The 18,223-nt window shown below is 40.0% G+C and overlaps 1 protein-coding gene across 2 annotated transcripts in view; it reads right to left on the bottom strand.

Moving 5' to 3' along the window:
• Positions 1 to 18,223, bottom strand: part of VPS54 (VPS54 subunit of GARP complex) — a 300,862-nt gene that overhangs the window by 145,307 nt on the left and 137,332 nt on the right. For both annotated transcript variants that reach the window (XM_030196152.1, XM_030196153.1), the window contains exon 8: positions 14,658 to 15,043. In XM_030196152.1, the coding sequence (XP_030052012.1) occupies positions 14,658 to 15,043 (386 nt within the window). The remainder of the gene's footprint in view (positions 1 to 14,657; positions 15,044 to 18,223) is intronic.

The following is an 18,223-nucleotide window of genomic DNA, read 5'->3' as shown; positions in this document are numbered from 1 at the left end:
CCTTGCTCAAAGCCCACCTCTTCAATGTCGCTTTCGGCACCTAACCATTGTACCTCTATCCAGGAAATCTAGACTGCTTCAATCTTGATTGACTGCACTTTTTGTCCTTTAGATTGTAAGCTCCTTTGAGCAGGGACTGTCCTTCTTTGTTAATTGTACAGCGCTGCGCAACCCTGGTAACGCTTTAGAAATGTTAAATAGTAGTAATAGTAGTAGTAGGTCAACGGATGGCGTTAAAGGCTGAGGCCATAAATAGGTGCAAGCTGGTTTCAATTTTACCAAAGGCCCTTTTCCTGGACCCGGTAAAAACTTGCCCGGTGTGCGCCAAAAACATGCGCCCACACTACCACAGGTCACTTTTTGCCACAGCTTAGTAAAAGGACCCCTAAATAAAGCTGGTGTGGTGGAGAAAAACTGATCTAAGCATCCCTTATCTCATTCACCCAGTGTCTGCGTATTCACTAGTTCCCAGTAATGATTTGCCTTCAAGATTCGAAAAAGGAGACATAACAGTGGATTTATGATGTAATCTGCGCCATCATCTCCAAGCCCTAAGCATGGGACCCAAAAATTGAACCTTGTCATGACAGGCGATCTTCTGCCCCCCCCCCCCCCCCACCCCGAGCATGAATCAAATTAATGAACCTAAAAGATGGCTCCATCCATCCCGACAGAAAATATTTCAGATGTCCCGTGTGGCCCTCATGTATCCATTGCATGAGGGCAGCCACCTTGTATGCTCGAATATCTGGTATATTTAGTCCCACCCTAAATTTATCCAACTGCAGCTTATTCATACTAATTCTAGATGTTTTGAAGTGTCAGATACATTTAGAGATAATAGACAAACTTAAGTTCATCCCTTCTAGTCAACCAAATGGGAAAAGCCTGTAAGGGGTATAAAAGTTTAGGGACAACGACCATCTTTACCAATGCCACCTGGCCATACAAAGGCAAAGGGCGATCATATCAGGCCTGACACAACCCTCCTACACCATCTAAATGATGGGTAATATTAATATGGTAAACAACCAAGGGATCAGTGCTCAGATATGTACATAAATATCACATAGGTTTTTGGGTAGGTGTCATTTCCAATCCATCCTGACAAAGGCTCTGGACCTCCATCCGTGAGCACCAAGAGCTCTGATTTCTAGCAATTTACTTTAAGACCAGATAGCGTCCCAAAAGTATGTATTATCTGTACAGATGGTGCAAAATGCACTTGGGCTTGTGCTAAGTAAAAAGGATGTCATTTGCAAAGAGTCTAATCCTGTTTTCCTGTCCTCCGTCAATCCCCTAACCAAGGTACATGTCCGGATCTTGATAGCCAATTGTTCCAACCAAAAAAAGCTACCCGTAAGCCCATACTTCTCCAATACCCAAAGACATATTCCTGTGATATGCTGTCAAATACTTCTTCCATGTCTAATCCCACTATTGCTGATGTGCCCACCTTCCCTCTATGATCATGCAGGAGTCCCAAAACTTTCATCAAGTTCATGGAGGCATATCGGCCAGGGCCGAATCCCATATGCTCTGGATGGATAACACCAGGCAGAAAAGCATTAAGCCTCCCAGCCAATATGGCAGCCATCAACTTATCTTGACTTGAGAGAGAGATAAGCCTATAAGAACTGACCTGTTCAGGGTCCTTCCCAGGTTTAGGAAGTAATACATGTGCCACATTATCCTGCTCTACATCCCTCCCTCTTCACTAATTCATTATATAGAGCATACAAGGGCTTGGCCACCAGGTCTGGGAGGACACTATAATAACCATGCCCAAAACCATCAGGTCCTGGAGCCTTGGTAAGTTTAAGGGCCGAAATACTCTTCAGTAGTTGTGTCTGTAAATGGGGCATTTAATTGCCGCAACTGCTCCTCTGTGAACCATGGAAGAGAAAGACCCTCAAAAAAGAGACCAAGGTCCTGATAGTCAAGGTCCTGTTTTTCATATAATGTCTTGTAAAACAAAACAAACTGTTCTTCTATTTGACCCACCATTACAAACTTTGTACCCTGAACGTTCTTAATAGCTACGATTACCTTTTTTAGAAGGGCACACCAAATTGGCTAAAAGCTTATCTGCTTTCCACCCCAACAAAACAACCTCTCTCTTTGATAATAGAGAACATGCTCTGCTCATTTATTAAAAGATCCTCTATTCGGATACTGACTGCCTGATATTCTGCTCTAGTAGGAGCATCCATATCTTTAATGAGGCACCGCCTAAGCTGTTGAAGTCTCGTTGTAAGCTGTTAAAATTTTCCTCTTCTTTTTTCACACACGAGTATAGGAAATAACGTGACCCCTCATTACTACCTTTGACGCATGCCAAAAACTAGCTGGTCCTATATCCGGGGTATCATTAATCCAGTCTTGTGTATACCCCATTGGGATTAGCATAGAAAGTAAACTCACGTTTTGATGGATGCATCAAACAGCAAATGTCCAGCAGTACTAATTGCTGGAGCAAAAAATTAACCCCTTTTGCATCGTGATCCCTATTTCAGGGCTTGGGGAGCTTACAATCAATAATAGGATTTGCTGCTATATTGAAATCACCCCCAACTATCAGGCAATAATCCGGATACCCAGCCAGCTACACAATCAGGGATGAAAAAATGTATGATTATATACATTTGGTGTACAGACATTAATAATATTAGAAGTACTCCTCACACCTCACCCAGAAGTATATCTGCCCTCTTCACCTTGTATTTGTTTGAAATGCGAGCTGCTTATGTATCAAAGTTGCTGTTTCCATTCGAGGTCCATGAAATGCAGAAAAATAGACCTCCCCCACCCAACCCTTTTTGTTTTACAGATTCTGCACCCGGAAGATGGGTTTCCTGCAGACAAGCAATTGTCTGCTTTGAGTGTTTTCGGACAATGAAGCACTCTAATACGTTTAACAGGAGACTTTATACCATCTGCATTTAAGGTAACTACTGTTAAATCAGCCAAAATCCCAAGAAGACCTGTATGAGACAACTGTATAATACCAAAAAGAAAACCACCCCTGAGCCCCCCAGCTAGGCCCAGCTGCGTGAAACGGATGCCCATTGTTCCTTCTTGTGCTCTGAGTTCCCAAAGGCAATCTCCAATGGTTACAACAACCTCTGTACACATTCACTCCCATTCACACCCACCCACCCACCCACCCACTTGCATACACTCCCCCGCAACTTCCTCCCCTTCCATCCCCATACATTCTCCAACCCCCAAACCAAGTACTCTAGCACACCTACTTCTGGTGCTCATCACTATGCAACCCTCCTCACCCCATTCAAGGAGCCCCCCAGTTCCCTCAAGCAAGATAAAATATTTTCAGTCCCCGGAATATCGTAGTTTCTGATGTAAACAAAATACCACAAAACCCACATAGGAGCAGAGGAAGTCATTACACAAATTAATCACCAATGGAGCTACACCAAGCAGAGATGGTGATTCATTCTATCAGATTTTTTTTCTTTTGTAGTGATTTCTTATACGTTTTAAGTAAGCATTTAGATGCACTGGCCCTTGTGAAATTATTTTGGCTCAGAATCTCTGGTGGGTATCCCACAAAATTACATTTTCAAATAATGGCGAACACTGCTATGTAACTAAGTGATACACTTTTTCTTTGCTTTTCACATATTTAGATTGGATAAGTATTTTCAGCTAAAGGATGGTTGTCTTTTAAATTAATTGGCCTTTTATTTTCTGTTAGCTGCAAACTAAAACTATCGAGTCAATATTCAATAGCTTATCTAGCTAACAGCACCTGTTACCTGGATTAAGTGCCATTGACCAGGATACTGCCTCTGAGTATCCTTGTACGAGAGCCATCTGGATAGTGCTGGCGCAGAGCCAGGGAGGTCCCTTAACTTACCTGTTAGTGGCAGTATTAAGGGGTCCTTTTACTAAGGTGCTCTAATGATTAGCGCATGCTAAATGATAAGACGCTCATTACAGTTCTATGGGGTATTATCATTTAGCGCACCTTTGTAGATCATAAGAATAGCCATACTGGGTCAGATCAATGGTCCATCTAGCCCAGTATCCTGCTTCCAGCAGTGGCCAATCCAGGTCACAAGTACCTGGCAGAAACCCAAATAATGACGTGATGCAGCCTGCCTGAACGGACGCACAGGAGCGGAGCTCAGTGGTTACCTACATAAATCTGCTTTAAAATCGATCTCTCGTGGCTATTGGGTTCCTTTATCTATCTGGGAAAATGAAGTGCTCTCAGGGGAGGTGGATGGTTGAGCTGCAGCATTTCATACGAGTGGTATATCCATAGAAACCCAGAGAACGTCCCAAGATAAACAAACTGCTAACACCAAAGATGGCAGATGGAGTGGCTTCCTTCACAGTGCTGGTGAGCGGATACAGGAAATAACGAGAACGGTGTCTGTGGTGCTTGCGGATAGTTTAAATAAACTTCTGTCTGCAGTGGACGAGCTTAGTAAAAAGTTTGACTGCGTTGTCGGCTAATGAAGACTGAGCAGCAGATGTCAGAGCAGGAGGATTGCAGCACAAATATGGAGAGTGCATTTGCAATGCTCTAGAAAGAGACTACTGAATTAAAGAAGAAACTTGAAGAGTTAGAACATAGGAATCGCTGTAACAACTTCCAGTTGGTTGGACTTCCTGAGGCGGTGAGCGATTCGGATCTTTCTAATATCTTTAGTAAATGGCTGCCAGAAAAAATTGGTTTGAATACAGATGCATATATGTATAGGTGTGAGCGTGCACACAGAATCGGCCCAAAACCAAAGGAGAAGAGGAAGCCTAGACCTGCGATAGAACACTGTATGAACTGGAAAGAAAAAGAAGCTATTTTGAGAGTGTTTTGCAGATTGGGCCTGCTGGAGTATGAAGGTAGGAAAATCCTGTTATTCAATGACTATTCCGCCAGGGAGGAAGCTAATGGCACCCTATTGCACAGAACTACATTGTAAAGAGTTGCAATTTGCCTTGCTCTTCCCGGCTAATCTCCGAGTTTGGTATGCTGGTCTGGTAAATTGATGTATCTTTACACAGAGGCTAAGGCATAAGCATTTATGACAGCTCTAAACAGGCCGGGGTGAAATGGGGGGCAGCTTGTGCACCCACTGGGGATATCCGCACTTCAAATCTACTCTGCTAAGATGAAGGAACATATTCTATTGCCCCACACTGTTTGTCTGGCTATTTTTATGTTCTTATAGAGGCAAAAGAAGTCAAACAGAAAGGTAAACCAGGAACAGGGATAAACAGATGAACTAAAGAGGTTAGACTGAGAACAGGAGATGGTACAAGGCTATCTAGCCCATTATATTGGTTGAAGCCAGTAGGCAGAGCTTGCTGGCAGTAGGCTGAGATTGCCACTACACCAGTTCACCCAAAATAGCAAACACTACTGAAAACAACAGTAAAAGATTATTACACATAACAGGCTGCCTATGCATGGTCCATCTGTAAAAAGTCAAAAGCTGTTCCAGTTGGATAGGCAATGCCTTAAAAGTGGAGGACAAAAGTTTTGTTTTGTTTTTTTAACTTATTTGACAGCTTTTTAATTTATTTGAAAGCTTTCCATATGTAGCTGGTGGAAAGAGCACTAATAAAGGCTGTATTTTGTGCTCATTTTTCTACACTGTTCTATATAACACAGAAATACATGGCCAATTTTCAGTGAGGATATCCTGTTTACTGATGGGTTCATCTTAACTGTTGTTGTAATCTGCCTTGGGAAGCCTGATGTTATAAAGATTGGAGTAAAATTAAACTCTTTCATTGGTGCACATGGAATCACATCTTCACCTCATCTCTTTTGTACAAATGGATTATCCTGTTTACATAAGTACTGCCACACTGGGACAGACCAAAGGCCCATTAAGCTCAGCATTCTGTTTCCAACAATGGCCAATCAAGGTTACAAATACCTGGCAAGATCCCCAAAAAGTTCAATACATTTTATGCTGCTTATCCCAGAAATAAGCAGTGGATTTTCCCAAGTCATTTTAACAATGGCCTACGAACTTTTCCTTTAGGAAACTGTCCAGACCTTTTTTAAACCCCGCTAAGCTAACCACCTTTACCACATTCTCTGGCAACAAATTCAAGAGTTTAATTACACGTTAAGTGAAGAAACATTTTCTCCGATTCATTTTAAATTGACTTCTTTGTAGCTTCATCGCATGCCCACCAGTCCTAGTATTTTTGGAAAGGGCAAACAAACAATTCACGCCTACCAGTTCCACTCCACTCATTATTTTATAGACTTCTATCAAATCTCCCCTCAGCCCTAGATGCTTCAGCCTTTCCTCATAGGGAACTCGCCCTTCTCTGTATCTTTTCTAATTCCACGATATCTTTTTTGAGATTCGGTGACCAGAATTGAACAAAATATTCGAGGTGCGGTCGTACCATGAGCGATACAAAGGCATTATAATGTCCTCACTTTTGTTTTCCATTCCTTTCCAAATAATACCTAACATTCTATTTGCTTTCTTAGCCGCCACAGCACACTGAGCAGAGGGAGAGTGTTTCAATGTATCATCAACGATGACGCCGAGATCCCTTTCTTGGTTGGTGACTCCTAACGTAGAACCTTGCATTACTACTACTACTTAACATTTCTAAAGCGCTACCAGGGTTACGCAGTGCTGTACAATTTCACAAAGAGAGACAGTCCCTGCTCAAAGAGCTTACAATCTAATAGACACATGAACGGTCAAGACCGAAAGGGGCAGTCAAAGTAGGGGTAGTCTGGATTGACTGAATGGTAAGAGTTAGGTGCCGAATGCAGCATTGAAGAGGTGGGTTTTAAGCAAAGACTTGAAGAAGGGCAGGGAGGGGGCTTGGCGTAAGGGCTCAGGAAGGTTGTTCCATGCATAGGGTGAGCCGAGGCAGAATGAGCGGAGCCTGGAGTTGGCGGTGGTGGAGAAGGGTAATGAGAGGAGGGATTTGTCCTGTGAACAGAGGTTACGGGCGGGAACGTAAGGGGAGATGAGGGTAGAAAGGTAGTGAGGGGCAGCATACTGAGTGCATTTGTAGGTAAGGAGAAGCTTGAATTGAATGCGGTATCTGATTGGAAGCCAGTGAAGTGACTTGAGGAGAGGGGTGATATGAGTATATCGGTTCTGGCGAAATATGAGACGTGCAGCAGAGTTCTGAACAGATTGAAGGGGGGATAGATGGCTAAGTGGGAGGCCGGTGAGGAGTAAGTATAGCATTACGTAGCTATAGTTCAGGTTCCTCTTTCCAACATGCATCACTTTGTACTTGCTCACATTAAACATCATCTGCCATTTAGACACCCAGTCTTGTAAGGTCCTCTTGTAATTTTTCACAATCCTCTCGCGATTTAACAACTTTGAATAACTTTGTGTCATCAGCAAATTTAAATTACCTCACTAGTTACTCCCATCTCTAGGTCATTTATAAATATATTAAAAAGCAGCAGTCCCAGCACAGACCCCTGGGGAACCCCACTAACTATCCTTCTCCATTGAGAATACTGACCATTTAACCCTACTCTCTGTTTTCTATCTTTTAACCAGTTTTTAATCCACAATAGAACACTACCTCCTATCCAATGGCTCTCCAATTTCCTCTGGAGACTTTCATGAGGTACTTTGTCAAACACCTTTTGAAAATCCAGATACACAATATCAACTGGCTCCCCTTTATCCACATGTTTGTTCATACCTTCAAAGAAATGTAAAAGATTGGTGAGGCAAGATTTCCCTTCACTAAATCCATGTTGGCTTTGTCTCATTAATCCATGCTTTTGAATACGCTCTGTAATTTTGTTCTTTATAATAATCTCTACCATTTTGCCCAGCACGGATGTCAGGCTCACCGGTCTATAATTTCCCAGATCCCCTCTGGAAACTTTTTAAAACATCAGCGTTACATTGGCCATCCTCCAATCTTCCGGTACCACGCTCGATTTTAAAGATAAATTACATATTACTAACAATAGTTCCACAAGTTCATTTTTCAATTCTATCAGTACTCCGGGATGAATACCATCTAGTCCAGGAGATTTGCTACTCTTCAATTTGTCAAATTGCCCCTTTACATCCTCTAGATTTATAGGTTTGTTTTGAGCATGTTTCAGGTACAAGTGGTTTTGATAGGTCAAAATAATAAAAATAAATATTTTCTTTCATGCAGATCTCTCATTTGTTTAAACATAACTAAATGGGCTATAAGCCCCTAATGCAGTCAATTGGTTTTCTTCTATTTTGTCCTTGTGATGACATACTGTTCCAAAACTGGAAATACAGTGAGACAGAATAATAGAATTCAGTAACATCCAAAATGTATTAAGTTACATTATAATTGTGTTTGCATTTGGGTAATAACCGAGAAAATGCTGTTGAAAACTGACTTGAAGAAATAAATATATATCACAGAACCAGAAAATGTTGGTACATTTAGCCTGACTCTGAACTTCTGCATGAAGGTAGCTCTGCCCTCATTAATGAATTTCTCTCTTTTAAACAGTATTAAGTGCATTTTTATAATATACCACTGCATTCCACAAAATAAAAGGAGCAAGGTCCCACAAATCATCTTTCTCTTTTGATCTAGGCACAGGGAAAAAAAAAAGATTTTTAATGCTCCCAGGTTTCAACCTAATTCATGTTTAATGTGGGATATAAATGTCATAAATAACTAAATAAATAAATAGATAAAAACTTTGAATGCTGAGCATCTGATTCTAATAACATGATATTTGTTTTAGTGGCCCATTACCCGGAGAAAATAAATCTCTGCATGAATATAACATGTGCTAGGGTGTCCCTATAACCAGCCCCTCCAAATGACACATTGATTACAATTCATAACAAATTACTACTTTACTTATGAAAAGTTATTCCGTTATTATACTTCCCCTGTGTATATCCGTATGCTGCACAAGCTGGCATGTTTGAAAATATGAACGAGATTACAAAAAAAAATTCTACCAACAATAAAGAACGACAATGTGGATACTGCAGTTCATAGGTTTGTTTGCTTTGGTTTGAGTGTATGCAGAAAAACAGCTGTGCAGGGAAGGGGAAACAGATTAACCTAAATGCCACCTCCTGTTCTCAATCAAACCTCCTTGAGATGAACTGGTGGACAAAAGAATACACTGTGACATTAGTATGACACATTAAAGTAATTTACTGGATGAACACAGACCTTGGGAGTGCCCTGCCTGCCACAGGCTGGGGCTGGGAGGGGACTACTAATGCTGGGACAGTAGCTGGGGCCGGCCCTTGGAGAAAAGGGACCAATGCTAAGAGATGCTGGGGTGAGAAGGATGGCAGATAATGTTGGGGGTATGAGAAGCAAGAACAAATGTTTGGGTTAGGTATATTGCAAGGTACTTGTGATCTGGATTGGCCATTGTTGGGAAACATGATACTGGGTTTGATGGACCTTTTAGTCAGCTCCATATGGCAAGGCTTATGTTCGACGATAGGGACACATGCATATACTGTAAGCCCCATATTAAATTCAAATTATGCCAGGGTAATCTTGGAGGTGTTGAATATTGATCCATATAGGAGCCCACCCAAGTTGACTATGCATACTTGAAGACCAATCCTTTTGGAAAAACTTTTGAAAGCATGGGAGATATTTATGCATTTTAATGCCACCCCAGAAACTACTCTGTATCTGTGTTGGGAAACTAGACAAGCTGTGTTAAAGGGATATATTACTTCTATTATATCCTTTTATAAGAAAATTGTAGCAGACTCAGTGGGATACATTATATTCATAATTAATGTGATTGGAGAGGTTACATAAGGGAATGGTAAATAAACAAGTTTCAAATCAGTTGATAAAGGCATGTGGAGAACAGGAAAAGATATACAATATACAAAGAGGCATTTTTATGAACACTCAGATAAAGCTAATTAGCTCCTCCTGTGGCAATTTAAAAGGGTAACAATTAGACGCTAGATTCAGAAAATGAGATATGAGCAGACCTCTGCAGGTCTGAAAAGATGGCAGCCTGTCTCATAAGACATAATTTCAACCTACTGAAGGAGCTGTCCATTCTAAAGTTAAGTATTTTTGCCAAGATTTTATAGTCAATATTTACTAGAAAACTGGACCTATAACTGCTGCAGTGTTGGATCTTTACCCTCCACAGGGATTACCATAATCATTTCAGTGTAAAAAGAGTGGAGGAGCCTATGTGTTTTTTTTTTTTTTTTTTTGGGGGGGGGGGGGGGGGGGGGTTGCTGTATCATTAGACTGCCACTTATAAAGATGCCATTATATAGTTCTGCAAGTAGATGGTCTGGCCCTGCCGCTTTCTTATTCTTTAGTGGCACAATGGTACTATATGCATCCTTGACACTAAGCCATTCTAGATATTTATTAGTATCTAGGTCTAACTTAGGTAGATTTTTAGACCCCAAGTACTCCACTATTTACCTGGATCAGTCAGGCTCTATTAGGAACAGATTTGGAGAGGACAACATATGGTGATTGATTAATTTCATTCCTGCAGTAAAAGGAGAAGATATCCACTATGCTGTCTTGTCCTTAGCACTGAGAAAACTTTTGATAAAATTGAGGCACCTTATTTATTCTGTGTGCTCTGCAGATTTGGCTTCAGCCACAATTTTGTAGCTGGATTGAGGGCTATAAGCAGCCCCGCACTAGTCAATGAGCATCTGTTACTGCCTTTTAGTCTGGAGAGAAGCACTTGTCATGTTTGTCTCTGCTACCTGTGCTCTCTGCTCTGGCTATTGAGCCCTTTGTCTGCTTAATTTGTGAGGAATTTAAGGATTACAGGATAAGACTAGGGAGTGAGATGAATGCAATCTTTTTCTATGTCCTTATATTAGAGATTTTTCAAATTCCCTCTCCTTCCTTGTGTGTCTGATCCAAGAATTTGGTGGGTTCTCAGTATACACTGGTAATTTTCAAAAATCAGCTTTACATATGATATAGCAATCTCCTAGCTAGGAAGGATTAATTGTTATTAAAATACTTTCAGTTTTGTTATGCAACCTTTGGGTTTTGCCACATCCCCACTCCTTTTGGTACTGGAGGTATAAACCTCATGAGCTTTTGATTTGGGAGTCTTAGGGCGCACACCTATCCCCAAAGAGGCAACCGAGGTTTCTTGCGATTTGGAAAGCTTACTTAAATCGGATATCCCCATGAACTTGAATTTTGAACAGATTTTCCTTGGTGCAATAGGGGTGGCTATGCGGAGGAGGTTCAGGCATCATAGTTAAGGGTAAGAGGGGGTGGGCAGGCAGGATAGGGGTTCATACTCTTGCTGTACATAGGGAGGGGCCAAGGACGGTGGTACCGCCTATATTCCAAAGTACTAAATAGGGTTTTGTTCTTTTTTTTTTGGGGGGGGGGGGGGGGGAAACGGTAGGCTTGGAATAGTCGAAAGGGACAATCTTAGGTAAACACAACGTAACTGGTCATATCTTTCATAACACATGGTTCTAGAGTTGAATGTTCCAGTTTGCAGCATGTACCATTTGGCACTCCCTTTAGAAAGTGTTATTCATATGGATATTGTTCTGAGGAACTTTGGGAGGGTAAGGTATGGGATGGAGAGGGGTGGGAAGGTATGGGAGGGGAGGAATGTTTTTTTTTTTTTTGGGGGGGGGGGGGGGGGTACAAAACAAAAAAAATTTTGATGACAGTTTGCAGCCTGCTCAATTATTGCTATGTATTATTCAAGACGATTTTTGTACCACCATGTTTGTTCTTTTATTTTGGTGTGTCATCAATAAAAACCGTTGAAACTTAATGAAAAGAATAATTTTTATTGGGACCAGATCCAGTGGTACCTTGATACCAGTGGGCTCCTGAATTAGTTTAAGGAAGTCTTCCTCCTACATATGATTCAGCAGATGGCACTCTCCAATTTAATAAACCTAATAAAATTAAACCCCTCCTCCATCAACCACTCCTCAGTTTTTGAAGCTATGCTCTGAATAGCTTCAATTGTGTATATAATCTCTCTTCCCTTGTGATAGTGGCTTATAAATCACAACTTTACATGAAAATCCATAGCCACTCAGCTGTTTCTTGCTCACTTGGTACCTCAATGGATTTTATTTTGTCTCTAATATTTAAAAGTACCCCCCCCCCCCTTCGTTTATCTATCACGTTTTTTTCTGAAAAGTACATCTTGGTGTATTGGGCTCACTGTCTCAATTGGCTTGGAACCACAATCCTGTTAACATACACCAGTTTGAGTGAATTCTTTCAAAAAGGTAGTAAATGAAATAAGCAAATAAAATAAATAACTACATCCATGTCCTTTTCTAGCTTCTAGGTCAATTAGTTTATTAAACAGATTAGTAACATTTGGTTACATCACTTTCCACATGGTTTCTCTAGCTCTCTTTTTTTGCACTGAATTACAGTTTGCAATCTTTAGCTAATCTTCCAATTTATGAAGTCTCATTTTTTCCACCCTATTCAATCTGCCTATCCTGTTAGCGAGTAGGCCATATCTACTCCCCTGAAGAATCACATTGTGACTATCCTACGATCTTGTCATAGCAGTGGAAACAAAGACACATGGTGGTGGGATCAGATAATACAAGAAGGAAGTAAGGGTGAATCTGCAGTTGTGTCGTAAGACTGCCTCCTCTTATGACGTTCACCACGCTAGCTTGTTGCGTGCAATGGATGTCTTGTTGAACCTACAATCACAGCAATTGTTAATCAATCTTTGGAATAAAGGTTTCTCCCAGATGACTTGAAAAGGGCCACTGTAGGTCCCATTTTGAAATCTCAGACGTTGGGCTATAGCAAATTGTTAAAATTTCACCCTATTTCTACATTGTCTGTGTTGGCAAAAGTGATTGAGCGCTCAGTTTGTCACCTGAGTATGTAGATCAGGCGTCCCTTTTGGACCCTTATCAATACGGTTTCCCCAAGGTGCACACTATAGAGACACTTGTGGCAGCTTCTTTGAGCTACACGATGGAATGGATCAACATTTTTTTTTTTTTGGACATTTCTGCCACATTTGATACTTCGGATCATGGAATATTGTTACAGCATCTATGTAGTTGTGGCCTTGTGAGAGCTGTTTTAAATTGGTTTGTATCTTTTTTATCTGGCCATAGCGAGGAGGTGTGCATGGGGACTACATTTTCTAAGGCCTGTTTGCTGCATACTGCGGTGCTGCAGGGTTCATCTGTCAGTGTTATTTAATTTATATCTTTTGCCTCTATGTCATCTGTTAGGTTCTTTTAGGGTCTCGTACCGCATATATGCAGACAACATCCAGGTTTTCTTTCACCAACAGTTGACATTCCCTTCTGTGACTCTCCAGCTACAGACCATTTTGGATAGTGTTTCAAACTGGATGTAGGACATTCGGCTTTCTTTGAATGTCAGTTGATGAGACTTCTGAAATTCCTTCTGAAGTCTCTATTTTAGGGAAGCATGTTCAAATTTTGCAGGTGTTTTTGGATTCCAGTTTGTTGTTACATCTCAAGTGAAGGCTGTGGTCCAAAATTCTATGTTTGGTGAATAAGTTGTGCCCTTTGTTGGCATGTTCAGACTTTCATGCTATTTTACAGTCTATGATTTTGAGCAATTTGGACTACTGCAATATTGCATACCTGAGTTTGCCAGCCTCACATGTTCAATCTTTGCAGATAGCCCAAAATTTAGCAGTATGATTGCGGTATGGTTGCAGATAATTTGAACATGTTACCCCTTATCTGATTTCAGTGTGTTGGCTACCTGTAGCCTAATCACATGAAATAAATTGTTGTTACTTGTTCATGTGTGGTTGTATCAGGACTCTTCTTTGTATCTGAGACCTGGACTGCAGCAATATAGTCCATCTCACACACTGCGCTCTGCAATTATTTGTACACTAGTGGTACCAGACTTAAAGAAAGTATTTTCACTGTTGCTGGTCCTCTGGAGTGGAACACATTGCCATTGCAGACGTGGCTTAAGAGAAACCTGACAGATTTTAAGCATTTGTTAGAACAGCATTTCTTATGTCTGCCATATGGATTGTCTTGACTGGACTGACATTTTGACTGAATGAACCTGTAGATGTGAAGATTGTTTTTTTATTTAATGTCAGTGTCGTTTGCATTTATGTTTATATATGTTTTGTTTGTTCTCTGATCTGGATAAGGCCAGATTATAAAAAAAATAAATCTAAACTTAAAGAAAAATACAGATGCATATTTTCTCCAATATTCAACTTTACCTGACTGCCAGTTATTTAAAAATAAAACAAAACCAAAGCTATTTCTTATGTCTTGCCCTAAAAAAAGTGCTTCACAACCTTCTTCTGGAGGCACACCTAGCCAAATCAGTTTTTCAGGAGTATCATAGGAATGTGCATGAGATTCATTTCTATAAACTAGAAACCCAAAGAATGCAAATCCATTTCAAGCATATTCATTACACTAATCCTGAAAACTTGATTAGCTAGATATGCTCTCCAGCAGAAGGCAGAGAAGAAGTGCCCTAAAGAAACCACTTATCTGTAGACCATTGGATAAGATTTTGGTTCTTAAATTATTAAAGATATATATTTTTCAAGAAATTTAAAGTTTCAGTTTCTGTAATAATTTTGACACTTCCTAAGAACACTGGCCGTAATGCTATCAATGGGGTCTGTATTACCACGTTATTATGGTCGGTTCACAACCTACCGGAAGCTGTGAATGCCTTGAAGCTCCTGCTGTAGCACCTCCTGGGTCGTTGCTATTAAGTCCAGAGCCCCAACAAAGTCAGACGTGGATAACAGTAGCTGCACTGTAGGCTGCGTTTGGTGTACTGTAGCCATTAATTTCAGTTTATTGTACACTTTAACACAGTTATTTCTGGTCAGTCCCTGCCTTAAAATGTGTAGAGATCCTTTGCACATCACTTTGTCAATCTGTGCAATTTTGTCTCGAAGCACTTTTACAGCTTGGGAAGTTTTCCTGAGGTAGTCCTGCAGTTCATGCTGGGAGGTCATTGCGTGAAAAAATGCTTCAGAACGCAGTGAAATCTGATGAGCAATGTTTACTTCAATAATATCCAGATAATGGCTCAGCTTAAAAAATAAACCAGAAAAAAAAACAGAATTACTTAATATTCCACAGGAGTTTAATGAAAACCTACACCTAGCTGGCTGTTTCATTAACAAGCCAAAACACAGAGGGATCAATATTCAAAAGCACAATGCAATTAGCAGTGGGGCTGACTGCATCGAGCTTATTTTAAACCCAAGGCATTTGAACGGATAATTTTGTATGTATAAGTCATTGTATGGCCAAAATAATCTATCTGGAAAGAGGAAAGTATTTGGGTTGTTCCAGTTGACCACATAGCTGAATACTGGCCTCACTATTTTATCTCATAATCAATTTTACTTTGAGGAACGTTATGCCTATTCCTTTGCATCGAAGAATCTGCAGTGTCAAGCAGGACTGGTTTCAAACAATCTTTGAAGAACTCACCCCACCCCTTAAGAAATTTAATTAGTTTTCTTATGAAACTAATTTAGGAACTTGCCCCTAATAGTAATAAGAGTGGTGTAGAAATTAAAACAAATGGGTCAATTAGCAGTATTCTTTTTTTTTTTAATCCACCACAACTTTAAAATTTAATCTGGATATTCAGTGCAACCTATGCTTCACCCTTGCACTGCCAGGGGAAGTCATTAATGATTTTTGGTGACACTACCTGGATAATGCCACTTAAAAATCAGTTAATAGGCCCAATCGGCAACATTTATCCGGATAGCAGGTGTTGCTATCCAAATAAGTGCTTCTGAATATGGAGTCAAAAATTATTAAGAGATTACAAAACTGATACACTAAAATAAAATCGTTTATCTAGACACAGTTGCATGCTTTTTTTGCCCTCTACCTTTAACAATGAACCACTTCCTGCCATCAAGGGGCATGGCTGACTGTTAGCCGAGGATGCCTTATGTGAATGGTCATGATTACTCAATGTAGGAAATTTTGTGCCACTTAAAAGACCTAAGGTCATCAGCTTATTTATTTATATTTTTTAATAGCAAACTCATCTCTTATTATTTGGGAAATATAGGGGTATTATTTAGTTTTGTATTTAAAATATTTATAACCCACAACTTCCCACAGGAATACATATATAAAAACGTATACATTACAATAAATTCAACATAACAAAACAATAACTTATTCACATATCAACAAGACCAACATTTCTTCCTTTATCTGAACCATCCCTAGATCTTTGGTGGCATTTAACCACACAATGCCACTGAATATCCCTTCTGACTGCAGTGACACTGTGCAGTTAGTGCAAGGCAGTCTGTGGGCAGAATCAAGGAAGAGCTGGTAGTTATGCAGGCAATGATGAAATTCAGTGTCAGTGACCGCATAGCTAAACATGCAGAGAGAACTGATCTTTATGCAGTCCTATATTTGCCTAACTACCAAGTCTGCTAATAATTCAGATATCCAATGCTGATCCCCAGACATGGCTTGGAAAGGATAATCTGGGTTAGATTCAATCCGCAGCAGTCAGTCGTTTTAAAGACACTAACTACCACGAGCTGAATATCGAGGGAAGAGTTTATTTTAGTAGGTTTTTCTGATACTGTAATTTCACCAGAATGTAAAACATGGTTCATTAACACTTGTACAACATGGTATACTTTTTTTTTTTTTTTTTTTTTAAGTAACTTAACACTTCTTTGATACTATGCGAGTTCTGGTCAACGAAACAACAACAGAAAGAAACCAACTCCAGAGTTGAGTTTATATGTAATCTAATGATGTTCATTTCTTTCCTCCTTTTTGCATCACTTTGTCCAAAATTAGCAGCTTCATTTTATTCCACATTAAGACCTTTATTTTCTAAAGTGCACTAAGATTTTGAATTTAACATGTGTCAACTATCAAGTTATGGTTCATTAGGAGCAAAACCTCTGTGGTAAATGTTAGGGGTGTTTCCAGCACATCTGGGAGGACTGAAGAACAGTTATCAAACTTTGTTCTGTGTTAATAAACATTAACTGCACAACGATATGTGCCATGTTAACTGCTAATATGTGGTCACAACCTCCTCGTTAACAGCAAAGCACAGTCTTGTTCATTACATACCCCAAGTTAAATGTTTAATGCAGCAATCAGCATCTGCAAACAGTTAATATGGCATCACACATTTAGCACACAATTTTCATCTTAGTTAATACAGCTTTATAAACAGGGTAAAGAAATGTTCCATTTGCTATGGCCTTGCCTAAGATTAAAAAGGCATGCACTGCTAGTAACAGCAATTTCCTTTTCATCATTTCCCTAGAAATCCCATTTTCTGTAAAGAGTAGATATTGCACATACCGAGTTCATATGGGAACTATTAGGGAAAGGGAAAGGGAAATGGGACTTGATATACTGCCTTTCTCAGGTTTTTGCAACTATATTCAAAGTGGTTTACATATATTCAGGTGCTTATTTTGTACCAGGGGCAATGGAGGGTTAAGTGACTTGCCCAGAGTCACAAGGAGCTGCAGTGGAAATCGAACTCAGTTCCCCAGGATCAAAGTCCACTGCACTAACCACTAGGCTACAAGAGACAACACACATTGCAGGGTATGAGCTGGTTCTAAGAGAATATAACAGCAGCAGAGAAAATATGTGCACTGTAAAAATAAGAATGTTTCCTGCATGTAAAATCTTCAATAATTAGCAATTATTGTGAAGTACCTAAAGCCATTCATGTTAATAAAATATTGCAATTGTTGGGTTTGCCAGAGACTGAAATTGGGACCTTTAAATCAGAAGCCCAAAGTCTTTCAGCACAGGGTCATTAGGCACATCATTAAGACCACTATAATACTGTATCTCTTGTAATTAAACTGCAACATTAATAAAAGAACTTGCCTTTTTTGATAATTAAAATAGTGGTTGAACAAGACCACCACCTGACTGCTTAAGGACACTCTTGTGGGGTAACACCATAGTTAGCAAGAGCAAGTTTTCAAAGCAGAGCAGCAACTACAGCTTCTCACAGCTGAAGAGGTGGATTTCTTTTCCACATTCTCCTCTTCATTTATCATCTTGTATATTAAGGTATCCCACTGGGAGTTTGTGTTCTTGATTTCACTGACCTTTTTACTCAGACAACGCATTAACTTTGCTTCCTGGTTCTCTTACCCTAAGAATATTACTAAGAGTCATTCTACAACAGCATCCTTTCACAACCATAGTTGATAATATAGGAGGAGTGGCCTAGTGGT

This window comes from Microcaecilia unicolor, chromosome 3 (assembly GCF_901765095.1).
Source record: "Microcaecilia unicolor chromosome 3, aMicUni1.1, whole genome shotgun sequence".
NCBI classification, from domain to species: domain Eukaryota; kingdom Metazoa; phylum Chordata; class Amphibia; order Gymnophiona; family Siphonopidae; genus Microcaecilia; species Microcaecilia unicolor.
The sequence above is the reverse complement of the archived record's forward strand: the minus strand, read 5'-3'. Positions and strand labels throughout refer to the sequence as shown.